General features: G+C 44.0%; 1 protein-coding gene across 2 annotated transcripts in view; it reads right to left on the bottom strand.

Moving 5' to 3' along the window:
- grm8a (glutamate receptor, metabotropic 8a) overlaps window positions 1–27,758 on the bottom strand; it is a 124,018-nt gene that overhangs the window by 62,195 nt on the left and 34,065 nt on the right. For both annotated transcript variants that reach the window (XM_061667837.1, XM_061667836.1), the window contains exon 3: window positions 7,255–7,471. In XM_061667837.1, the coding sequence (XP_061523821.1) occupies window positions 7,255–7,471 (217 nt within the window). The remainder of the gene's footprint in view (window positions 1–7,254; window positions 7,472–27,758) is intronic.

The following is a 27,758-nucleotide window of genomic DNA, read 5'->3' on the forward strand; positions in this document are numbered from 1 at the left end:
TTGACTAAATACGAAATACATTTGTGGTGGGATGATATGAAAAAAAATAAATCAATGCATGCGTAATGCACCATTTTTCCTGTTTAACATCTGCATTTTACTGAGCGTCCATTTCCGTTTGGGCACTTTGGTCGCCCGTCTGTCAAATACATAGACGTACACTGACAGCCTGCATTTAGTGTTGAAAAGTTCCCATTTGTGAGCCGAAGAAACTGACGTGAGTGCTGAAAGCCGCTTGCAGCAGCAGACAGAGCGATCATTTTGCAGCGGTCCTGGTTAAGAGTGAGGGGTGGATGATGCAAATGCAAAAAAAGAAAAATACATAAAGGAATTCAGTCAAGATAATGTGACATTAGTGAAGCTGCACACTTGAGGAAAACCCACCAAAACAGCATAAAGAGAACTGGTGTAAATTCCAAGTTCTCCTTTGAATAATAACAGATTTGCAGTGGGAAAAAATGGGGAAGAAACAAACTTCCAAATCAGTAGGTTTGCACAAACATTATGGCGCCTCTGTCAAACTTTGGTGAGAAGCGGCGGCGGAATGTTCCGTGCGGCGGCTGCTATTTGTCAGGTTGAATTGCAGAGCGGCATAATTGGCTCTTTGGTGCTGCAGTTGCTGTGAACATCCATTTACATGTAAATATGTGGTCAACCAATGAAAGGGAAGAGCAGGACTCTGATGGTTGGCACCATTTTCTTTTCACTAACGACAACGAATTGAGTCTAAACGGTTACATTATATGAGGCGCTTTCGATTTTCGATTTGACACCACAACATTAGGCGCACCAAGCTACATCTCGTCTGATCCAAGATGGGAGTTAAACAGATTAGTCAAAGTCCGCACCGACATTTAAAGCTTGAAGTCGACTATGTGCTAATCACGCGTTTGTGGCATCTCATCTTCCAATCGGACAATTTACAGGACTTGGGCCGCGTCGCATTTTGGTTGACAAAAAAAAGAAAAAAGCCGTTCAACCCCCAGAACTAATACAAGTGCTGTAGACAAAATAATGCTGAATTTTGATCGACAACAACATGATACTGCAAAGTAATAAGTATCTAATGCCTGTTTAATGTATTGCCTCTTCGATCGTGCCGTTGTATCCAATGTTAAGGCCACATTTCCCAATCTGACCTTGTCGCCTGATGTTCTGTCCGACCGATCGAATAATTTGGTGTAATTTTGCCGTCTTGAGAACATCGCGGTGAATACTTTGGTAGGAGATTGACAGAGGAGAAATCACGATGGAGAGAAATGAGCAGTCTGACGAGATTGATAGAGAGCATCGACCCCTCGTCGCACATCCCGGTGTTCCGCCTTTCCGACATGGCTTGTCGCTAACGTAACAATGCAATCGCGGTGCCGACAGAATTGTAATTCTGGCCCAGTCACTCGGGCTAATCAGCCTCTTGCCAGTCGGCCATCCATCCATCTGTCGGAGGACAAGTGTGTGTTTGCAATCTTTGGAGGGAAATATATAAACTTGTGTCTCAGGGAATGTGCGCGTGTGTATATGCACATTTGATTTATTAGCAGCAAGACAGAGTAAAGCGCTACAGAAGGAGTGTCAACATGGGGCTCCGCCATTTAATCAGATGCAAACGCACAGTGGTCGACAACCACCAGACATTTATTGTATTTTACTGTCCAAAACAATCATTAGGACAAGGAATGCATCAATTGAGGGTTGGGGCTAGTTAGTCATGAATCGACACAATCCACGCGGACCTTTTCTGGGAAGCGTTTGAGAGGAGAGGTCAACGTTGGGTCCATGAAGAGGAGTTTTGGTAGACCTCAAGCCCACCAAACACCTTTTGGGTGAACTACAATAGACTGAAAACTATTTGTGGCTGGAAAATGAAATGGTTCCTTCCATAGTAACCAGTGATCACTGAACAGAGAATACATTCAGGGAATCAGTAGGGAATTCTTGTTGGTCATCATATCTGAGCCAACTGATTAAAATTGGCAGTTTGGGCTGGATGGGATGAAATTCACAGAAGTGCTTAGGTAATAATTACCATCTTTTAATGTCCTGTGGAGACAGCAATGCGATCCAAAATGGGCTGTTAACTCCAAATGGATATTGTCTGTTTCACCCAGCTGGAAGAAGGCTACCGTAAGGCTGGCATCACCTCCTTCGTAATAAAATCGTCCACGTTAATGACCTCTGGACGATGATTTAGTTTCAAATGAATCACACGAAGGCTGCTTCAGTAGGCTGAGGGCAACTCGAACACCACGGATGAGGAAAACGCCTTTAGAAAGACAAAACATGTCAAGGATAAGCAGAGCGCGAGCGAAGGCGCTTTGTAGAGCACGTAGGCCTTCGCGTGAATACGCCAAAGAGATCTTCACCTTGAGATGAATACCAAGGCTAATTTAATTGGTTACACATGGATAGGTTGATGTTTTTAAAACACCCACTCGCTCAAAACCCTGTAAGCATGACTCAGCATGTGTGCTAAATAGAAAATTTCTGAGTCTATTGAAGGACACGAAACAGGGAAATAGTGACCTGAGGGACAACGTTGCGTCAAAGAGCATTTGCGCAGCCTTGAGAATTAAACGTATGTGATGAGATTGGTTTCATGAAAACACGATCTGAGTCATTAGCGGTTTGGGCGATGAACCGCAAATGATGGCTAAAACTTCCGGGGAGAAGAACCCCGTTTATTCTGATGTGAAACTAACAGTGTGGCTTCGGTCGCTGAAATTCAATAAAACAGTTTTAGTTTTCTACCACTTTACTAGTCTGATCGTTCTAAGATTGTTTGGTTTTGGTGCAGAGATGTGAAATTTGTCAGGTGGCGCACAGGTGTGCTTCTCGAGCACCCAGTTAAAAAGATATTTCCAGACAAACTGATTCACAGACCTTGACGGTGATGTGACGTCGCTGCTCGGCCCATTAGTTGCACTGGGGGGAAAACATCCCCTGCAGTGTCAAGGATTTTGTCTTTGGTGTCTTTCAATTACAAGAAACCTCTTGATCTGCAATATCTGTGTAATATAATACACGTGAAATGGATTAAAATGCCCCTCTCCAGTCAGGGATTGTTTTATCTCACTCCCTTCAATAAATCATACATAGAGGGGGGGGGGGGGGGGGGGGGGGGGGGAATAGATGTGACGATGACAAGGACCACACTCTCTTTGTGAAGGAAAGCTCTGGACCAAAAGTCAAACCAAAGGCAAGGCGAGGCCCTGTTAGAGGCAGAAGATTAGTTTGGAGCCTGAGAATTAATGAAATGAATCTGGACATGAATGATTAATTATGTTCTCATTTTCTCGCCTTCGTCGCAGACTGTCGGGCTTTCAGCAGAGCCACCAGTGTGAGGTTTCTTCTGCCAAAAGTCACAGTTTGTGGGTCATGCAGGAATGTAGATCGCAGACAAGAGTAGGTCATGTCTCGTATAAAAGAACATTTCCATTATTTTGAGCCCATTTTAGCTTGCCGTATTTTCTACACTGTGCTGTGTAACAATGGTATAGCAGGCCTTATACATCAATTTCCACAGCAGGAGGTTCACAAGAGAGGGAGGGCTTCCTTCTAGCGAGCAAAAAAAAAAAAGATGAAACACAGCGGAAAAGCTCCGCTCGACTGCGGATTTAAACTTAGTGGCCTTCCCCCGTCAGAGATAAACCCTACTGTTTACATTCAAGAAATGCAACCGCACATCAAAGATGGGGAAGTGAATTATCGGCGCTTTGAAGTGTAACACGACACGATGAGAGGCGAGCAACCGCCGACGGAACAGGACACAAAACCAGCGACACCGCCTTGAATACACGAGAGCTTCGGAAGAAACAAAGTAAATTTTTCATCGTTTCCCTCAGTTTTATTAGGGCTTGAGTGGTGAGGAAAGAGAGGCGAACATCTAATCTATGGAGGTGGTTGACCGCAATGTTGTAAAGCTTTCCGAAGACCTTCAATTTCTAGAGCGGCCGGAGCGCGCAGACCTCTGCCGAGGCTTACGCATTTGTCAACTGCCAAATCGAGCAACGCTTTGATAAATGTCGATAGCTAAAAGGAGGTCAAGTATCATCCTGAACAAGAATCTCATCCTCCTCGACATACAGTAAACTGCCTACCATGTGTATAATCTGGATCAAATCTAAGAGTCAATGAGTCACTATTACTTTGAAGGTGACAACACAACAACAAGCAGCAATAACAATAGGCAAACATATGCACCAACATGAGACTCCAGTTTGCTCAAACAAGTAAAAAGCTATTTTTATTTCACGCCTACAGCAGTCATTTTTAAAAGCAAAGATTTTGCTGACTGTCGTGGACTTTGCTGAAAAATTAGCTGCGGCAAACTTTTTATCGGCTCCTCTTCCTCCCGGGAGCAGAGCACAGAAGTAGGACACTTCCCGCTCGAAATGCCGCGGCGTGCCGCCGATCGCCATGACGACCGCGTCAGCGGCCACTTCGGGCCCCGTTCGTTCGTGGCATGCTTACGACATTAGCATGCAAAGGCGCTCGCGCTGGAGAGTAAACAATGGTGCGCCAATTAAAATGGATGCTCTCCATTAGCATGCGGAGAGCCACGTAGGGCTGCAATCACAAAATAATCAAGAAATTCCCTGAAGTTCTGCACGCACAAAAAAAGAGGTTTACCTTTTTCTCTAAGCATGCACGTGTTGGTGTGACGTTGGTTGTTTGTTTTCACAGGCCCCGAGGGTGCCGAGCAACAATAATGTCTCTGATTTAAAAGATGCACTAACAAGAATTGTTGAATTTTGTATTCAAAGTAGGTAAAAATGTTTGGGGGATACATGAAAATGATCATGTTCAGCTATGAAAGCAACAGTTTGGGATTGTGTATTACCAAAAATAGTTCCAGATCCAACAATTATCTACATCCCAAGGAAATACATTATTATTATTATTTAAGACCAAAACCCTTACACCCATCCATTTTCTTTCATTCACTTATCCGGAGTCGGGTCACACGGGCAGAAGCCGAAACAGGAGGCCAGATTTGCTTCTCCCCAGCCACTTCATCCGGTCATCAAGGAGTTTCTAAACCCAGGCAAGAGTCCAAATCTCTCCAGCGCAGTCTACATCTTGTGAATGTGAATAGTTGTTTGTCTGCATGTGCCTGGAGATTGGAGAGCAACCGGTCCACCGCCTCTCACCTAAAGTTAGGGGGGGATAGGCTCCATCTTACCAGTCGTGCTAATGAGATGAAAATGGATGGATTTGCAATGCTTCATGTTTCACGTGAAACTGATCCGGATTATACGTTGCATACAAACAAATACATTTTCACGGCCATGTCATGTCCGCCATTGTGAAATGGAGATGCTGTTAAGCCACTTTAAACATGTCTGTCATTTCTAAACACCAATATTAATGAACATATGACTCCAGTTTACCCCTCCCCCCCGGCCATTTTTAGCCTTTCTGCTCCATCTCGTCTTGTTTTTCGCCTGACATTTTCTCAGTTGTGTTCATATGAGCCGAGTGTAAACAAGTGACTGACTGCTGTCACAGCATGTTGCGCACAAACACACACACACGGCAGACTATCTGCTGACTCCTCTCTCTCTCTCACACACACACACACGCACGCACGCACGACACCATGGTAAACATCAATGTGCTGACTGCCACAGCTCGCAACCCCGAGGCAAGCCGGCTCCAAACATGCACACAGAGGAGTCTGAAATGGACACTCGCAGACCTGAGCACACAGCTGTCGTGCACAAACACTGAGCGAAGAGCAAGGAATCAGCGAGAGAGACGATACAGCCCCCACGTTTTCAGGCGCGTCAGTCAGGAAATATTTGCCTAAAGTGATGTTTTCCCAATAAGACAGGGAAGCCGGCCCCATTTCTGATCCGTCAATATCACTTGGCGCATTTCATGAGCTGATGTGAGGCGGCGTGATGCTCCGCAGGGACGTCTGGCATAAAAAAATAAATACAATTATAAATAAAAATAAAACAGGCTGGCGCTTCCAGTCTTCACTTTTAAGGTGTCACTCGTTTACGCACATGCAATTTGCTCTCGCTCCCCCTCCCTTAATGCGGGAGTGATTGTGACTTGACACTTAACACTGCACACTTCATTGTACCCATTCACTGCTAAGCTACTTTTGAATAGATGCGTGATCCAATATGACACAGTTGAACACACCAACCTGGGGGGGAAAAATGCACTTCGATACCAACGGACGTGGCCTACATTGCATTTATTTACATCCATGTCTATTTCAGGTTGTGGGGCTTCAAGATGAGAAGAGACATGGAAGAACGCAACCACGTGTTGGGTTTTCCCTTCATTTTCACTCACCTTTGAGAAGCATCTCCACAAAATAAATACACGTTTGACATGAGTCAAAGCACTTCAGACACGCTAAAACAGTTATGCATCAAAACAGACTTTTGTTCTGTCTTTAAAGAACCTGGAAAGTCAGTTCAAAGATTTGTTTCTGCTCCCCCACGAGACCACCCGTTTGCATCAGTGTTTATCAAGTGCAATTTTGACATGCACTTAGCTAGCTAGCTATGCACACACCCAAAATACATTCCCATTTGGAAAGCCCGCTGACATGGCCGCATTAGAGCGCCACGTTGTTGGCTGTGACTAAACGCACGTCACGCAGGGAAAGATGGAAGACAGGAGAGGAGCCTCCCACTGGGCACGTCTGCTTGAGTGTGGCCCATTGTCCGGGTGTGGGAAAAGTCCACAATTGATACTATTGTTGAAACAAATGTTTTGTTTGTTTCTGCTGACACCGTCAAGAAAGTGCAGTATCTTCAAAAGGACAGAGGAAGTCGAAAAGCTGTTGCTCGTTTGGATAAATGGAAAAAGAGCGCGCGGGTGATGGCATTTCTGAGACGATCATCTGCATCTGCGGTAAGGCAAGAAGGTAAAGTGGATTCTATTTTTTATTCTTCATAATTGTAGCCACATGGTTGTTAAAGTTAAGGGGTGTTGTGATTTCAAACTGGTTGTGAACGCACCAGAAAGACTTGGACCACTGTTTGGGTGTTTGTTGGGGGGGCAGTCGCATTTGAATGAGGACAGTTCCCTTACTGCTGTTAACTCGGTGAATAAAAGAGATCAGATTTTGATCAATCACCCTTTGTTTGATATACAGTCCTGTTTTGCTTCATACTGTGTCCGGGTGTACAAACCTTCACTAAAATAGGGACTTTTGTTGAGGCAAGGAATTCCTAACTACAGCCAAAATCTGTCTAAACGGACGACAAATAGAACATTTTGAGTTCCTACCGGTTTCTCGTGAGATCTGGACGAACGCCTCCACGCCGCTCTCGCCGTAGTTGCCCTCGGAGGCCAGCGTGGACACGTAGTTCCACCCCATGGCCGTGACGATGTCCATCATGGCCTGAGCCTGGTAGGAGTCCGGCGGCACCACGCGGGAGAAGAAGTCGTAGCGGGTGTTGTCGCTAAGCTCGGGGGCCGTGGACGCGTAGCTGATCTGAGGGATCTGGAGGGGCGAAATAGAAACGAGGTAAGCAAAATCCGTTGCAACTTCAAGCCGGACTGACCCAAAAAAAAAAAAATTGGGGATGATAAAGGGATGCGGTCGCACCTGCCCATAACTTGAGAGAGCAGATTGAATCACACACAAACACACAGGTATTCGTGATGGGTAACATTAAAGGAGTTTGATGGATGACTGGCAGATTTGACATCTGATAGAAGGGGACATTCAAAGGGTGGACTGGTCGACATACACACTCACTCACACGCACACATCGAATAGAAGTCTCATTAGCATTCATTGCAAGAGCTCAGTGTCAGTCTGAAGGCAAACATACATTTAAGTGTCAGCTGTCTGACACACACACACACACACACACACACACACACACACACACACACACACACACAGGTTCAGAAGTGCTGCGCACAACCCAACTGGGATCAGGATGACATTAAGCAATTACATATGGAGTGTGAATGTGTGTCTAACATTTCAAAATGCCCGTTACTCAATGTCTTTATTCCCCTTTTAGTGTCAGATGTGACGCACCTGCCACTTTGCATCCTCACGTTGGCATTTATTTTTAAAGGTCACCGATACAGCGCGAGACACGTTGCACTTTTATGTGCGACGTGTATACAGCGCTTCCTGTTTCTGGGCCATCCATTATATCCGCCAAAATCAACAAGTGACAGTTATCATATCGGGACAGTGTCTTGTTGGTTATTTTCCTCGTGAACCGTCGTAAATGATATTTGTGCAGTGAAACAGAGGATGCCTAATTCATCGGCGGCACAAACTCAAAACAATTGGTGAAACAATGAGTGCGTGTTCACGCACGTTAATGAACACCTCATCTGTGCTCACATATCCATTTAAAAGAGGAAATAAAGGCGCGGTGGCGAGGAAACGCGATGTTTACGAGAGCGGCGGAAACGTGGCCAAGTGACCTGTGCAAACTGGCTGCTTTGATCTTTTGTCATTTTACATTTCACAAATGCGCAGACAATGGAGAATTATGCAAATGGGTGTGTTTTACTTCCCAGTCCAGAGTCATTAACATGCAGAGGGGCTAACTAGCTGTGGTGGAGACTCATAAATGATGTTGGAAATAGTGCAAAAATGCAAACAACGCAGGGATTCTGCACTTAAAACAAAAAAATTGGTCAGAAACACACAAAATATAACTTTTTCAACTAACTGCAGTTATTCTGCTACTTTTGAAGCGACAACGCAGAGTCGAGCATGTGGTGCGAGATGCGAACGACTCCGCCTCTCTTTCGCCTCCAAAGTGAGCGCAATTGGGCGCTAGCGGCAAGGAAATTCATGGCTCGGTTCACCCACACCACCGGGGAAGGAGATTATGCTTCCAATCCTCCCATAATTCCATTTGCTCTAATGAATGTGCGTGTGTGTGTTGAGAAGAGTGTGTGAGATTAAGGGAGAAAAAGTATGCGCGTTGCCCTGCTTAAAAGGGGTTTCAATTAGTGCTAGAGACACGCCTTTGCATTTATAAAAATAGAATGTCATTGTTTTAAAAATCCTGTGCTGGCTGAGGTCAGATTTTGTAGTTCGCATGGTGACACTAGCCTGATTTCTTTGAGTCCAACTCAAAATAAGTAGTAGTAGTAGCTGCGGTGGTGTTGCACCACAGTGAGAAATGTCAGCAAACTGAACTCTCTCTGCTCCGCATCATCCAGAACCCTTCAGATAAAGCGACCTTTTGAAATGCCTCTTTGCGAGTTGCGGTGAAATCGAGGAAATTTGAGGTCCAAAAGTGCTCTTCGAAAAAGGAACCTTGCAGAATATCATTTGCCACGTGCAAGCATGTGACCTTTCCGAGCCAACAAAGCCGTTATCCGTGTGTTAATTATAACGCGTGCTCTTTGTGGGCATACAGAAACGCGTGTGGAAACATATGCAATGTTCTCATGCGTGCGTACATATATATATATATATATATATATATATATATATATATCTTGCAGTAATGGAGCTGTCGTGAGCAGCGTTGCGAGCTCAAGACTGATTGATGGCCTCGGTCTGGAGCTAATTAACCCGACTGAATTGCACACATGCATGCGCTCGCTTTACATTACACACAAAGTGTCATGTGGAAGTGCCAGGTGGATCAGCATTATGAATAAAAATAAAAATGTCCAAATTCACAGAAAGAATGTTGTGAACGATGATCTGGATATATTTAGTTGTAATTCAAGCATTTAAATTGGTTGATGGTGGATGCAACTTCTGTTTCTTTTTCTTTTTTTAATGACATTTCACTAAAATGACAACGCTATAACTGAGCTGATTTGAAAAAATGCCCGTTTCTCTACGGTTTCAGAAGAGAATGTCCAGATATACACTGAAATAAATTGCTCTAAAGAAAGAAACTATTGGAGTAGACTTAAGAAACTAATCGATAGGAGAACCTATAAGTCAAAAGTCCGTCTTTAACATGTTTTAATTGGCTCAAGCCTGCAGACTTCCAAGGAGGAGGATGGCTCACCTGCTGTTGTTTTTAAATGCTAGGAATGTAACTCGTGTTCGGCGGGCCAAGTCAGGTGCAGGGTCTAATTGGGGAGAGGGGATCGCCACAGTCTGCGGGGGCCCTGGCAGGAATTTTCTACGCACTTTTGGATTCTTAAATATTTCAGTTGTAGTTGAGACGATTTGGATTCACTCTCTCTTTCCTTTAATGTATTGCCGAGCTATCGGAGCAGGACTCTGTATGCATAGACGCAAGCAAGTGACTGAAAAAAATAAATAAATATGATCGGGTCATCTTATTAATCAAGTGTCATTAAAATAAAGTATTAGAAACTGTTAGACCCACAACTGTCCATTTTAAAAGTGTGCCTGCTGTAAATTAGCAGCTAAGTGAATCAGGATGCTAATAGACACCGGCATTCCCTTTTATTCCGCTTGCACCCCACATCACAGGGCACTCTTGAGTACAATCGCTGTGTGGAAGTTTTTTTTTTTTTTTTACGTTGATGGGTAAATACACAAGAAGAGGAATGAAGAGATGAAAAAGTGAGGGGGAAAAAAGTAGTTATAAAGGAAGATATACAACAGCACGGGGGCACCGTCAGAGGAAGACGAAAAGAGAAACAACAGAAGAGACAACAACAAGAGGGAAACTTTTAATAGGAGCCAAAGAGAACCAAGACAATAACAGAGTGGGGGGGAATGATAAGAGGGAATGTCAAGGAAGCACACAGACAAAAGGAAGAAACAAAATTGAGGAACAAACTAAGTTGGATAGACTTACAGGACGGAATGAGGAACCTATCATAGTGAAAACCTAAATGGGGGAAAGCAATCGAAGATCGTAAAGGGGTTGGAAATAAATAAGTGACAATGATGAGAGTGAAAAGGAGGCCAGACAAAGCCTGTTTTGAAATGCACACATGCTCTGTTTCACCCATTTATCCTCACTTTAGTCAGGATTACACTCCATATTGAAGGCTCCAAAATCACTAATTAATAATTATACCTCCCTCCTGATTACACAAACGACTTAGCGACTGTGCGCTCCAAACTCATTACAAAAAACAAAACAAAAACTGTTCAATGTTTAAAAATCTGCGATATAGCACCGGTGTGAAAGATAAACTGCGATATAATGGGGGAACCTTCGAAGCACATATTGCACACACTTTTGGCATTCAGCTCAATTAACTATTCATTAGCCATGCATATTGGGAACTGTGTTTTTGCACACAGAAGCGTCAGTCGTGTGACATTTGCCTGGAGGCACAAGCTAAAATTGAAGGCGTCGCCAAGCCACGGGGGCAACACGCTCGGGGTGACACTGAATTAACGACGGAGACACGGAACGCTTGGCTTCCGGAGTGGCGATAGCAACTCATCGCCTGGGTCAATTTGAATTTCAAGAGGAACCTTATTAAAGGACACACTTATCTGGAAACAATTTATGGCCGAGGTGATTAATCTGCACCTGCTGCTAAGAAAAAAAGGTCAACTGGAGGGAAATGAAGGACAGCTCTTCATACGCAGATCATCAGTGCTGCAATCACACAACTTTCATAATTCTCTTTGGAATTTTTAACATCCTCCCCCCCCCCCCCAATCTTGAAGCGCAACGATTTAAAAGTCTCGAAATGTAATAAGTGAAAATTGCATTTTCACAGGATCGATTTGTGTTGCAGGGAGTTGTGAAATTTCAATTGCGTGACGTAAACAAAAGACCCGCCGCGATACGAAAGTGCTTCCTGACAACGTTGTCACTTTATGCATCTGTGTGTGTGTGTATCGATATTTGTATGTGTGTGCAAACGTGCGCCGGTTTCGACATGAGCGTTTGACACCTGCCGCCATGCATGCGCGACGGCACCGCATCTGTCTGGTGTCCTGGTGTGCGGCCGCAAGCTGCAAATGTCAAATCTGTGAAAAAAAATATTTAAAAAAAAATCTAGACATGATCATACGCACAGGCAAGTGTCAGAATTCATCTGCGTTCATACTACCATAGCGCCTCAATTTAGCACAAAATAAAACCTAGAACCAGATATTTTCAGACACGTTTTAGTGAAACGTGTATGAAGGCTAGCTTGTGAATCTGAATAAAAACTCGAGACTTCCTTTATGACGATGTGAAGGGAGCTCTTCTCTTCCTCCTCTGGGGAATCTGACCACTACTTCAGACACCATGAGGCTACCAACAGGCCCCTGGTAGACCAGGAGACAGCCAAAATGTGATGTCAGTTGGGTCTCAAGAAACAGAGGCGCTACAGGAGTGTTTCCATTGCACCAGGTGGTTTTGAGTGTTTTGGAAGCGGAATATTTTTATCCAAATGTAAATATTTTAAATTTATTTATTTTTATTGATTTTAACAGTTAGTTTTAAATTGTTTAATTGTGTTATGATTCATTATTTGTTATAAGCACTATGTGAAGTTTACATCATATGAGACACTATAAAGACATTCGGCCTAAAATGTGCGCGCTGCCCAACTATATTGTATTTTTAATGATTTGTTTTGCAGTCAAAAATTGAATTTTCAGTAGCCAAGAACGGTGGACGTTGACTTAACTTTGTCAGACAATTGGTAAAGATGCTTTCCACTCATTAGGATGTCGCGCAAATGGGCGATACGACAGAGAGTCCTCCAAAATGTCGACTAATTCAACCCGTTGCAGGTTTTATGGCTGCGGTTGAGGTGCCGCCCTTCATCCTCGAAAGGACGCGCGCACAGCTGGAGCTTCAAACCCACCAATTTCAGCGTTAGCACCGACCGTGATTGCCCTCTCGCTCGCTTGCAGTTTGTCCTCCCCGGCTTCCAAAAACGCCTTGATAAGATGAAACCAGAGTGTAAATCGTGCTGCTGAGCTCGTCGAACCAAAAAGAAACAAGCCCAAATGTAACGTTTTCATTGACCAATGCAGGAAGTGTGACGGTGACAAAGTCAGGATTGCTCGACCTTGTTGAGTTCACCATTGAATGCCATTGTGTTCCTAATAGAATATGAACTGAACCATTGTGCTCACAGGTGCAAACTCTGTTAAAACTTTCCTGGCGGTGCCTTTAAAGAGGGCAAACTGATGCGCGTGTCCCCTGCTCTATTAAGTCTATCAACAGTAGCTCAGCTTCATTAAAGAGCGAAACACTCGCAACTTCGCACAAGCCGCTGGGGAGAGCACATCATTTTATTTTTAGGGAGAAATGTACCGGGAAGCAGGGTTTCCCAAAAACGCCTCCCACTTGAGCAACACACCTCCTTGCACACTATGAGTCACACGTTGGCTACTTTTTTTTTTACCATCTGTTTCTCTTATGAGGGAAGGGCCATCTTGGTTATGTTGTCTTGAGCCATATAAAAAAATAAAGAAATAAATAACATTCACATGGTGTACATCTTGTGGCATAAGAACGAGTCAAGCACTCATATTTTAGCCGGCAGGTAAAACCGCTCAGGTGGATTACAAACCTTATTGTGTATGCAGCTTTATTGACTGCTCAAAAATAAACCAATTACATTTAATGCAAGTTGGGGCCACCTTGCGTCGCTCGTGGCAAGTGCTAATAGACCTCCGCCAAGGCCAGATATGACACGGATGTTTGTAGAAATGCAGTACACCGGACCAAAGGAATATTTGGAACCGACTTAACTGTGACTAGTCCAGCGACAAACAAGTGAGCAGCAGCATAGTCAATTTCAAGGTTAACTTCAAAGTCTAGATGAAGAGTCTTTGAAGATTGGGAAGGATTTAGACTTTTTTTTTGCTGTCGTTACATAGCAAAGCACCAAACAGCCACAGGGAAAGGCAAACGTGGGAAGGCAGAACTCGTGGTCGGGGCAGAAGAGGGTTCCCGGGGAATGACTTGGCAGGAAGATAAGGGGCAGACGGGGTCGGCAACGCTAGAACTCCAGTGAAAGTTCTTGGGAATCGTGCACGGGCGCGTAGCAAACAATCTGGCCCTGAGGCAGTGATCTGGAGAGCCAACTTCCCACAGGTGGCGCACTGCATTTAGCAGAGATTGCCTCAGTCAAAGAGGATTTGGGGTAATCTTGCGGGCAACATGGCGGAGTTGGTAAATAACGCAAAAGCAGTGATAAACAAGCATTGTTGCTCACACTCTAAAGGCCTGTTGATGAAAGGCTGCGTGGGAGAAGCAAAGTGGGGTGGGCACGATAATGAATGGGGAAGAGGGAGAAATGAATTATTTCATGAGTGGTGATGGTGGGGACGGAGGGCTTTCTTCTGAGGGTGCAGTGAAGGGGAGATGAAAGATTTGAAAAAAGACAAAAGGTGGGATATGTGGAAGTCAGGCAGTAATTGAGAGAGCTTGATGGACGACAAATGGGGAGATAAATGTCACCGAGACGCAATACTTGGATGAAATATGCATAACTGAATGCAAAAAAATGAAGAGGGGGAATGGATAAAGGAACAGAAAGACTGTGTGATGTGACGAATGGGATGACAGTCGGTTGAGTGGGGGGGGGGGGGGGGGGGGGGGGGGAATGGGGTTGTTTTGCAGATAAACCAGAAATTGCAAGAATGTTGAGAGTCAAAATAAATGAAGTGAGGACTGCGATGCCAGTTAATACATCGTAGCAATTCTGAGTAGGGGCGAGCAATATAGGGGATAACATCAGGGAAATCTGATTGGGCACTGAATTCCTTTCTGGCAATTCCAGTACATGGCCACCACTTCAAGTTCTTGCTAAGCATCTTTGTGTGCATCCTGTTTCTTCTCCACTTGTTTGTTTTTTTCCACACGGCTTTAACTTTTCCAGCTTATCCGGCCCAATTTTTCACTCCGCTCACATCCTATTTTCAGTCGCTCAATTGCTTTGGCTTCCACTCACACTTCCCTTTTCATGTTTCTCATTTCCACAAGCTCGCCACACTTTGGTTTTCTCGCCTCGGTAAAGATCAGGCTTAAGGCGGGGCGATGCCGCGTTCCCCAGCTTTTTACCCACACCGTCCTCATCTGTTTTTGCGCAAAAAAAAAAAAAAAAAGGTTTTGGAAAGGTCAACTCATCTGTGCGGCGCCCGACGACTGTTTAATTAATAACCGTTGACATTTTGCCTCAAAACACATGAATGCCACTTTTGGCAATTATTGTTACGGTGTCATTCAGAGGAGAGTCAACCTGTAGCCAGCTGATTTTTACAGCAGACAACCTTTTCCCCGAGACAATCCCTTTGTGCTGAGTTTATCCGTCGTATATAGCGGCCACGCACATGAATCGCCTCCAATTGCTAATTAAAAAGTCATCTGATGTATCGCGGAAAATATTTGCTCGCCACTTATCTAAAAACGTACTACGCATCAAACGTGACCTCGTCTCGCTCCCTCCCGTCTTTTCATCTCCACTCGCTTGTTCCCCCGCCAGCGCTTCCCGCCTTTATTTCCCGCCTGGCTTGTTTACACCTCTGGCCTCGCATCCCCGCAGGTGTCCTGCGCCTTCTTGCCTTCATAGCCCTCGCCAGCCGCCGTGCATATTACATCGAGATGAGCTAATGTGAAATGAGTCAAAAAGAAAGCAGTTGCGCTTGAGGTGTTGATTGGCTTTCCGAACACTATTGATTTCATGCGCCATATTATTGAATAAGGCTGCCAAATAAACTAAACAACAACCCGGCAAATGTGTGCTTTTTGTGCATTTTACATACGTACAGTAAAGCAGACGATCCATAAAACTGCTTTGGATTTGAGATCAGTACAGTTTTAAAGTAGAAGATAAAGACTAGGCGACGAATCTCTACTTGTCACGTTGATGGAGAGAAATGCCAACATGTTGGCAGTCGGACAAGTTTAAGTACCTCACACTCGAACAGCCACTGACGTTCAATTGGAGCCATGCAGTGAGTCGGCGTGCCCGCAGCTCATTTTATTGTTGGATTTCTGCATATAAATAATTTTACCATCAAAAGCCCTCTCTGTCGTGTTTTTGTTGTTTTACAGTTGGGTGTCACAAAACAAATATAGGTTAGTGTCAGAGTCAATGTTCTGCTTGATGTGTTTCTTTTCAACGCTTTTTGGTCAGTAACCTGTTTAAGGTGAAACCATATCCATGTTCTACTGCTGTTCAACAAAAAGCAGAAAAAAGTTATATTTATTATTTATTGAACAATATTTTTTTTGCTCATGAAGGGTTGACTATTTTGGTAGGTTTGCTTCTTATATTGTCATCAAAAAAATTTCTGTTGGCCAGTCAAAATGCTCTAAAAAGGGAAAAAGGGCAACTCTGCTTTGAAAATGGCTGGTCAATTGAGTTTAGAGGTGGACCGGCCGTTCCCACAAAACTGGATGCATACAATTCTCCAAAATGTCTTGGTGAGATGAAAAAAAAAAAAATCAAAAAACATTCAGGGGCAACAAATGGGTAGATTAACATGTGGTGCTGGTTACGCAAAAATAAAGTGAGTGAGGTTGTTTCCATGGTATCCATGCAACGGCGTCCACTCAACATGCTCAGTGCTGTTCTGTCCCCTCCCTATTCTATTCGCACCAATTCTCAACTTCTCTCCTCCGTTCGCATCTCCCTAAACAATCCTCCTTTGCTGCCACACGTGTTGCGCGCCGTTCTTTCTTTAACTCTCTCGTACACATGACAGTTGGAGTCATCTCAGAAGATCAGAGCCAGCGAATTGTTTTAACTTGAGGCTAAAAAAAAAAAAAAAAAAAAAACAGGAATTACTCAGGCTCCCCTCCCGTCGCGCTGCTAGAAATTTTCGCAACTCCCTGATAGCTGTCGACCTTCAAGTGACACGTTATCAAACGGGCCGGTGATCGCCTGAAGGAGCCGTCAATGAAAGCTGCCGTGCAAGTCTTAAGCAGCATTGCAGGTAAGATGCTGTGCTGTATGCGAGAATCATCGGCCAATATATTGGCTCTCTGTTTAGTCCACATTGTCAAAGTGATGTTATACGATAGTCTCCTCTTTCTTGATAGCAAGAGCTTTTTTTTTTTTTTTTTTTTTAAAGTTGAATTACTGTCATGACACGTCATTGGACTGTGCAGGTGTACCAAATGAGGCCTGTGGGTATATACAGTACCCAACTTCAACACGATGGGAGTTCACGCCGAGGTCAGCTTGCTGTCAGTTGAATGAGTTCACTTTGGGGCTTTCAATTCTTTGTTTAAAAAAAAAAAAAAAAAAAAACATGAGTCAGCGCTTAATGAGTGCTGTGAAGTGGCTCAAGTCTCGCACGTCAGCAAATTTGGAAGTCAGTTGGCGAAATAGGGCTGCGCATGAAGTTATACCCAACGAGGTAATCGTCTGGCAAGTGCCCATCTGATGCTGAATGAGGGAGCATAAAACTGATTTGTCTATTTTCGGGACTGTAACTCCCTTGGTTTTATTTGCTAAGTAAGTGGAAAACTTTTCAAGCTAAATGTTACAATTGTGAACCTAGAAAAACAGCTGAATCAATGACTTCAAATTGATTCGTCCTTTTTTAATTGTGAGGAATATTTGCTGGACATGTACCCTTCCGTAATTACTACTTGGCAGCAACCGGCAGATCTCTTAATTCAAATATAAAATGTATTTTGAATGACATTTCAGACAGACAGACTCAATGGTGGCAATTGCAAGGATTTTATAAACCTCGACCTCCACGGCGTTACACTAAACCTTTTATCTGCAAAACCTCGAGTCAATTTGCATTGAGTCAGTGCGCCGGCCGATCAAAACGTCTTCACAGAAGCGGCGCTCATTTCCAGCAATTTCTGACAGCACCTCACTCTGACATACGGCCGCAGAAGAAGCGAGGCTGCGGATGCAAACTTTTTAAGCAATCATCCTAACGTATAACTCCTGAAAATGTTTCAAGATTTTTCTTTGGGGTGGGATCTCCCGACGCATCCCGTAAGCCTCTGCTACTGTGTCATTCCTCCCATCTCTTCTCGCCTTAAGACAGATGACTTGGTGACTTTTCGGCGATTCCTGTCAGGCCGCCTGAGTCCATCTGTCAGCCTTGCGAGAGACAACCACGACATCCGTTACGGGAGCGCACTTTTTGACGGACGGCCACTTTCATCTATCGCTCAATCTTGTCTCTGTCGGTGAAGAGGACGGCAACGCAAAGGCGACTTTGTCCATTGGTGAGAATACAACAACAGTAGCACTTAGTCCCTTATATTCAGTAATAGTACACATCCAACCCACCTCGTCCAGTGGTACAGTATGGGACTACTGTTTTTTCTCTTCTTCCCCACAGCAGACTATAACAAATAAGGACATTAAATGGGCGTTCATTCCATTGCAGTTTAAAAGAGGCAAGTGTAAGACGTTAAACTATTTACTTTCTTACGATGCCATTTTATTACCCTTGGGGACATTTTACTTGCCACTTCAGCTAATACACAACATTAATATATTTAGTTTTATGGTCCCATTATATTTGGTCAGGGAAACAATGGCCCAAGTCTGGCTCCTAAACCTTTACAGTATATTATAGTCCAGATTTCCATCAATTTGCTAAGTCCTATTTTTGTATATTAATATATCAACTATATTTACACATTGGTGTCTTGACTCGCGAGTTTAATTCATAACAAAACCATATCTCGAATCATATTTCCCCATTGAAATGAATGGAAATGTCAATATGCCCCAGCCACCCAATAAAACCAACAAAAAGTGTAAAATTGTGTTTTTGTAGAAAAACTACAATTCTACAACTGTACTTTATAAAAACATACAGTGCTAACACAAATTAAATTTAAATAATTTGTTTGCGCATCATGATCAATTCATTGTCCGGCTCCATGTACTGTACACGCCTTGGCCACCATGAAGCAGATTACATACTGATACAAACGGTCATAACTACTCAGTAAATTGCAGTAACAGCAATAATTCTTTGCAGATGATAAAGAATATATGCCTGGAGTGGTTATATTGTCTGTCTACATTTGTTGGCTGCACTATTAATGTTTAAATATCCGTTGCTTAAAGGGTTATAACCGCGACATTGATGCTAGATTTGTTAGCCCACCGTTGCCAATTTGCATTGTGTGTTAGCATTAAGCTAGCAGACTCTTAAGTGGAATCACTCGTGACTCAATGTACCACCGTATATTCATTCTAAATTGCCATGACATTCTACAACGGGCATGCATGTGTCGCGTAACGTTATTGTACAGCTGTGTACATCCAAGTGACATGATTATTCGTTGTGATCCACAACGCAAAGGTTTTCCCCCAAAGAAGAGATCATTAAAAATATATCTGGACATTAAAGCACGGATCTGACTGGCACGACGGCTCTGCGAAGATGGCCGGGATGCACGCTTTCGCGTGCATTCTCATACACACCATTACTGTATCTGTCGGGCCAATACATCTTATTTGTCCGGTGTGATGGATGTCTGTTTGTGGCGCGGCAGAACAGGTTGTGGAAATGTGTTTGGAATTGCTCGGCGGCCGCGGCGAGGGCTTGCTCCAGAGAGGTTCAGAGTCAGGGATATTATGCCCATTGTGGAGCGGCGCCTCAGTGCAAGTGACTGATTGGTGGGAGAGAGAACGTGTGGATAAATCGAACTATTTATGTTGCGTTTCGATGCGGTGTGACGGGTGCATATGTGCGCCATGCAGCAGATTGACGTGCCTGCGTGTTTTGCATTTGTGTGCATCCGCGATTTATCGTGCGTCCGCTGGCGGTACCGCACTAAGTGGGGAGTGTCATATGGTTTGTCACCAGTAATATGCTGCGTGGTGGAAAAGCTTGCATCACAAATTCGATTTCGCCCAGGTGATTTAATTTAGGGTTTGCCTTTTTTCATATCAAGAAAATGAAATATTACTGGTCTAGTTTGGTGTACCCTGTGGTCATCTCACCTTGTTGGTGACTTATGATAGGAGGCTTTTGCCAATTTAAACTCTCGACTTTTATAGCATCAAGAAAGAGTGCACAATAGTTGATTAATTATGGCTGGTGAAAAAATGGTGTACTACTTGGCTGCAATGAGGGTAGGCGCTGATGTTTGAATCATCACTACTTTGCTGTCTAAGCTCAACATCGTTGAGTTTTGTTAGTATAATCCTACTGAATCCTAATTTGAAATATTGTCAAATGTAGGGCTTAAACGATTCGACTCCAATTGGATTGCAAAAAAATGTTGAAGCAAAATCATTTCTCAAAACGGACTAACCGCTCCATTTAGCAAAATGTTTCCAGGTACTGGCTAGGGCTCGGGACAATGACATGGATCACTGATTCCAACAGAACCCCACCATGAAGCTCCCATTCTTAACTGAATCCCTGGCTCTCTCATGTCTTGCTGAATTCAACACTGGTAGCTGAGGATCCAAGAGGCCCTATGTTCAAACCTTCCAATAAAATACAGGGCAACTACAATATCCACAAAGAACCAATGCTATGGGTCGATAGATAGTGCTCCAACATTAGTAAAGCTGATGTCCGAACGAGCAACTTGTCAGGGAGGATGGAAAGCTACAGGCATCCTTGGCCTAAACTCACCAGGCCATGCAGGGCCAATCGATGAGCCTCATTGATGTGTGCCATGCAGATGAATCCTCTGTGAGGCTTTGCCCTAAAGCAAACACACACACACTACAACTAAAAGTTGAACCTACACAGATCTTTTTCCACATCATTGGTATTCTTATGTTAACCTTCTCAAACCTCTCTCTACAACAAGAATGACATGGACCCGGGAGGAACAACTGTCTCGTTTGAACATCCGCCGCCATTGTTGTTACACGCTTGAGATTTTCAGCGGCACGAATAATTCAAGGCCCGCTGATAGCCGAGAGGGAGGGGACACGTCGGGTCTGATAGTGAGCAGCTCCCACGTGGGATACGCTTGTAAACATGCCACAACTCTTCCTCCAAAATAACACTTGAAATAAATATTGAATTGCACATGTATAATTCAGGTGGAATATTACATGGCACAGATGAGGGAAGGCAATTCACGCAGGGAATGCGATACGAATCGCTTCATGTCGCCGCGGGCATCATGCGCGGCGTTGACAAAGATGTTACATTATCGACAGTAAGTGACGATCAAAATCTGACGGGCAGAACCTACGGTTGGGCCAGCTTGAGGACCGGTCTCGCACAGTCCCATCGACCGACACCTTAACACTGCAGCAGATTTTGTTGTGGTTAATTTTATTTTGGAAAAAAAAAAGGCTCTAAATCCAAAAGACAATGCTGGATTCCGAACAAAGTTGGTGGTCCAAAAAGTTAAATGTGAATTCCCACGTATTATAATGGTTTGGCATTCGCAAATCCGCATATTGAAATCTTTTATTTAAAAGTATTATTTTGGCGCCATCTGGTGAAATCTTGCTAGGTTTAATTCATTGATCATGTTTTTGCCTCCGTTTGAGATGTTTTTGTTACAATTTGGCTGTATTCACAAACATTTATGAGTGAGTATAAAAGCCAAAAGGAGAGTTTAATGACAATACGGTTTGTGGAAAGTGCAAGTGCAAACATTTGTTTGCCTATTTGTGATGTTGTGCCAGTTTGCACTACAGTGTTATTTAGGCTAGTATGCTCGCTGATCCTGCTGATGAGCCTCATGTGAAGCTGGTTTGTTCATGTTGAATAATTTACTGAATACAGTGGTTTATGTAACATGGGTTCACGATTGTGTACATGCTAGATGCATGGTGTTGGTGCATGACGATCATCTCCGTTCTAAGTACTTAGCGGCCATCTTTTGGCATATTTACGCAATGATAAACCCTTTTTAGGAAGACGTCAATTTGTGGATTTTCACTATTCGCAGCAAATAACTGGTTCACTGCAGTAACTTGCACAGTTCAAAAGCCTGAGTTAATCGAGCAAAAATAACTGAAAACCCAGGCTCTCTTTTGGACATTTCTGCCCAAACCAGAGTGGTCATCCAAAACACCTGTTTCACAGCTATTCAAAGCTAGATTGGTCCTTCAGAAAATGCCCAGTCACCCTGTGACAAATGTTCTTACACGTGGCAACAGCACACAAGTACACAAACACGACATCGGGGATGAAGATGCCCTTGGGTGAAGCAGGATTTCAGCCAGACGAGCACCTTGAGCATCTCCGGGAGATAAATGTGTGCGAGCATGCACCTTTCTATTCCCCCCCACAGATAACATCGTTCGAGGAATGTTGCACTTGAAAGGGAATCTGTTTGTGTTTGCAAGGATTCACCCAAGGGTGCCTGAGGTGAGTGGCCTTGGACTGGATGTGTAATTCAATACCGTCAGAGATTACTGAATTGTCACTGGGTCAAGGGCCTGTAAACGCATCAGTACACCGGTAGCACAATTGTAAAGTATTCTTTGATTGCGACACTCTTTGGCTGGACTGTTGCTATCAATGTGCCAGACCACACTGGCTCAAGTTAATCCCTCGCAGCTGTTATATTTGGATGAAATGAGCAAAGACTGAAAAAGACCATTCATACTGAGACACTGGACACCGTCGGGAAAGGTGGCAAACCGTTTCTTCACCAAGCCTCTCGAGCATGACAAACCATTCAAAACTATTGACTGGCCATGTGCTCAAAAAACATGTTATGGTATATCGCCTCAAAATTGTGATAAAGCAAGTCTGACCTCAAACAAAAGTGCAAGTGCTATGCATGCCCATCTAACGTACACTCGAAATCCTCACGTCAGCCTTTCAATTCGCGAATTCAAAGAATAGAATATAAGACCGCTTCGACGATGAAACGGGGGCGAATGGTAGATGACCAACAACCTCTGTTTTAAAATATCTATCGAGTGCTTCTCGCTCTTCATCCTCCTTCCAGTCGCCCCATCCTCCGACTCACATCCAATCACACAGACACCTTCACAGCCAGTCGGAACTCTGAAAACTCTTGCAAGAATCCATGTAACATGGTCTGTAGCTGGGCAGCCACAATTAAGCATTCCCTCCTTTTTTTGTAGTGACCCTGCAATTGTGTTACGTGACTCTGAGTCATATAAGCTACGACGCTCTGCGAGGCAGTGAAGATGATTAAAAGTGATCTGTTGCCATAGAAAGCCTGAAAATAACTAATCATAGCAACTTTAAACATATGATCTAACCATTCATTGAAAATCAATTGTTCTTGCTTGCAAATGACAATCGACTCAAGAAGTTCAAACATCCTGTGAGCTAAAATGATAAAGAATACGTACTGACACGTTTTGGACTTCATATTGCAGTAGTAATGTTAACCTAAGAACCCTGTTGAAATTAATGACAGGATATTCTACTTGGAAAGTCTGTCGACTTGAAAATACAAATGTATCCCTTTCACTGAGCGAGGATTGACATTGTATATTTTTGTCTCTGTTCATTAAGTGCAGTGAGCAGTTCATTGTTGCAAACGAGGCCCTTCAGCACGATGGCGCTCCGAGCACGGCCTCAAGATGAATCACCCCACACAATTTGACACCGAATCATCATTACAAACAGATGAGATGAAAATGATTCCTCATTTCAGTACAATGGAGCGAACTAAGCTTCCAATAACAGATTGAATATTTAACGGTGACTTGTTACCGGGAGCTTGACTACCTGTCGTAGACTTCATTAGAGGTTAACACACTGATTTAAGGACAACAAATGGGTGACTAAATGAGACTTTTTGACCACTGAATAATGTTTTAATCTGACCTCACCATTATATCACGATATGATTTTACACCCCTTGGCCTGTATGAGGGCAGACATTTGGGGATTTCTTGCAAAGGCAGCGTGCAGAATGGTAATAAGCAGAGATGAGTCACTTGTGCGACAGACCTTTCAACACACACACACACACACACACACACGTTTCTGGAGAGCTGACTGCATGTGTGCATCTCATTGCGGACAGGTGAGTGAAGGTCAAGGGCAAGGAAAATTTCAATCCAACACTTTCGACCTGCGAATGCATGAATGATGAATGAATACACTAACATTCGAGTGTGTGTATGTGTGCCTGTGTGTGTGTGTGTGTGTGTGACAGCACCTATCAATGCAATATCGCTGGGCAGGTCGGAACCAGCGGGGACTGAGAAAACTTCTGAAGTGTCTTCGCAAGCACCTGGTCGGATTAGAACATGAATATTTATGATAAGAAAATCAAAGATACTAATTAGAATATTCGTGCCGACTCAGCAAAGTCGGCTCCATATTCCCCACCACCCCCTCCGCAAACGCCAACCTCGTCTCGGAGATATTTAGCCTCCCCGCTGTGGAGTCGGGAATTGTCCTCCTGCTCATTTTGCCATCAATATTTATGAACAAGTCAACAGAGTGCGGGAACTCTTCATTAGAATGGTGTAGGTGTGCGTTTGTTGCATTCGTGTCCAACTGGCAGCTGCTGGTTGGGAGACTTTGGACCGCTCGGAATTCCTGCTGCTGGCAAAGCCACAAATACAAATATTACCCAGTGGAATTTACAATATGTTCATCGATGCTTTAAAGTCATCTCAAATATCCAAATACCTTCCGACGAGAAAACAAGTCAATTAGGCCTGCGGATACAATACTTTCTGAATCGAGTATTGTAAGATTCCATCGATTAATCGGATTGTTTTGAATCATTAAACAATATGTGCATGAGAAGTGCAGCTATTTTGGTCCACTTGGGCTCATCATGCTCCAATTCCAGTGTTGTTCTGAAAACGTACTTTAAGGTCATTTGCGGAGCCTAACTTATGGATCTCAAAATTTAAAGCCAGTGGTATTAAATGTATAATTTTAAAAATGCATACTGGGGGTTTGGGTTAACTTCTCACGAGTAATTTTTAGTGATGTGAAAGTTATATCCAGGTGTTGAATTTAGGAAAAATCAAAAATGGTCCAAACTTTGCCACTGTTATTGTGCCTTCTGCTCGGCGCCACCTGCTGCTGACACATTTGGTTGGCATGCCTGCCAATACATTTTCAAGCCCCAAAGAGCAAAAACTAGCATTGAAATCTGTCTTTACCCTTATTAGAGTCTGAATGTTGCTTAGGCGAAGAAACTTAGCCTAGACAGCATCCTAAAGATTGTACGAGTGCCGCCCTTCGAGGACAAATATCTGTGTTGAGCTGCTGAAGCTGAATGTCATGCCGAGCAGATGGCAAGATGGACAAAGGGGAGCAAAGCGTCTTGCAAGGTTACGTGAAAACCGCAAGTGTCTCGAGCTTCTGCATGTCTCTTCGCATCTGCCCCGTGCAAACAGACCTGCACATACATTACGCACACACGCAAGCATATGCTCACCGACTGCACAATTTACAGATACAGAGGCACCGCAGATCATGCACAGCATTGAGTGTTGTCTGGAAAAAAAAATATAAATTTAAAAAATGGCTGCGACTGGCTGGCAACCAGTTCAGTGTACCCCGCCTCCTGCCCGATGATAGCTGGGATAGGCTCAAGCACGCCCGCGACCATAGTGAGGCGAAGCGGCTCAGAAAATGGATGGATGGGTGAATTAAAAAAATAATAATAAATAAAATAAAAAAATGAATTTAAAAAAAGGAGCTAAACGCGTCATTCTTCTCTCGAAAGAAGTGGGCTTTTTTCCTCTGTGTTCAAGTCCTTCACAAAGGAAGAACCAAGAGGGACTTGAGGCGATGCTGTCTGATGTGGTTGAGCGACAGATGGTCAGAATAAAGGAGGAAGACTGATCCAAATAGGAATTGTTGCAGACCAATCCCAAATGTAACAACAGACAAGTATAATTTTGAAGAGAACATGAAAGAGCTTTCTGAAGGTGTCAGGATGGGACGAGCTTAAAGAACTGTGCCAATTTCTCCCCCCCTCCCTTCATTCCGAAGCTCAAGGGGATCAAACCATTTTTTAAAGATGAGTGTGACATCAAGATGGCCCTGGACACTGAGCTGCAGAGGATCCTGGAAGAATCTTTCATTTGAATTTAAGATATCTCGCCAGTCCTGGAACCTTTCCGACACACCTCGTACACAAAAATCTCAGAATTCACCAATTACACTCCCATTTATGCTGATGCCCTATTGCTCCAAACCAGACTCAAGGTATCTCCATGATGGACAGGACCAAAGGGTACCGGAAATAAATCTTACCACATTTTCTTCAAGGAGTGACGCATTCAAAACGTTTGACCCATTTTTTAGACTAACCAACAAAACTGTCAAGAAAAATCAGATGGCTGGAATGCAAGAGACCACCAAGGAATCTGTCAAATGCTGTAATTTACCCAAATTAACTGCTGCCTTGCTAAAACCAGCCAGAGGAGATTTACCTTATTATTCAGCAAGTGCAGCCCATCAAATGACGAGGTCGCAGTTGATTCCACCGAAATGTGACAAATCCCTCCATCTTTTTGCCCTTCACGTTGGCTTAATGGCGTGACTGATGTGACAAAGATGCGTGTCACGAACATACAAGCACACGGGTCGTGAAGATTTGTGGGTACAACAGGTAGATTGTGCTGAATGCAAAACGAGATCCGCATGGGACAACAACAGAAAGAAAAAGATTCAAAGATAGCAGAGCTGTATGACTGCAGGCAAAAATCTTCAGATGAACTCGTCTGAAGAGCACAGACTGGTTCTTGTCACTGGTTTTGTTGTTACGCACAAAATGGCAGTCACTCTCGGAATTTCAGTTAGATTTTCCCGTACACGCTCCCCAACACCAGCACACGCAAGCCGAAACATAGTAAATTCTTTCCTTCCACTGGCCTCATCGACCCTCTCCCACAGGGCCAACCGCTGCCCCAACTCAACAGATTCCTACCACTTCTCAGCCTTTTTCCACCCTGTCAGGGGCCATTTATTCAGCCTGGCTGGTCATCTTTTCCAGACCAGCCTCTTCTCGCAGGAAGCCCCTCAAGCTACAGCCTCCCCAGCAGGCAGACGGGGGGCTGGAACACCTTTTCTGAAGCAACTCGTCACGCAGGACCTCTCTGCTCTGCGCTACTACGGCTGGCTTGCTTGCTTCACGCTCATTAGCATGCAAACACTGTTGAACACATTTTTGCACTTTCATTCAGCATCTGGAGGTCTACAAAATCAGGTAGTAAATACAAAAAGGAATTTATGACAGTGCTCACTTTGGTACTAATCCAGGGACAGTGAAAACAATCAACTCTTATCAACTCAGTGACTCCTTAATGTTGAAGTGATTCAACAAGGTAATGATGCATTAATGATGGCTGTGCTTTTACCAACGGCACCCAATGAGTGGCTGCAGCGTGGGAGGATTTAATTGAGGAAGCAGCAGATGACCAATGACGTGGCGGATGTCTGACTGCAAACCTCTGCAGGGAGGAGTCGTGGAGGGGAGTGGGGGGCTTTGATCAACACAAGTGTTGCCTCAGCTCATAGAATCTGGCATTCATAATAGTAGGAGTAAAAGCTAACGTTGCGGGGGCAAAGGCCAACGGCTGCGTCTCGTCCTCGCTTTCCTATTTTTAATCGGAGGTCACGTCTGGTAAACGCCATTACCCCTCATTGATTTCTATGCTTAAATACACTGGCTGATAATTGGGAGACTGAAAACAAACAAAAAAAGTAAGTATCAATATTTGATTTCGGGCTTTAGGAGAAAAGATGGATGCCGTTTGCTCGGAGGAGCAGGAAGAAAAGGGAGTAAAGACGGAGCCAGGCGAGCGGGAGTGACAGGAACAAGGGCTGAAGGGACACTGATGCAAGACAAACAGATGCGTCTGCAGAGGCGGGACGAGGCCGGCAGCGAGCGCACGCTGCGATGATGGAGCCCAAAATAACACCTCCCGTCCCCTCAAGTGTGACCAATGTTCTCCCCCGGCATCCTTTAATTTTTCTTCCTCCATCTTTCATCTGATGATAGCCTGCTTATGTTATTGCC

This window comes from Phycodurus eques, chromosome 22 (genome assembly GCF_024500275.1).
Source record: "Phycodurus eques isolate BA_2022a chromosome 22, UOR_Pequ_1.1, whole genome shotgun sequence".
Taxonomy (NCBI): domain Eukaryota; kingdom Metazoa; phylum Chordata; class Actinopteri; order Syngnathiformes; family Syngnathidae; genus Phycodurus; species Phycodurus eques.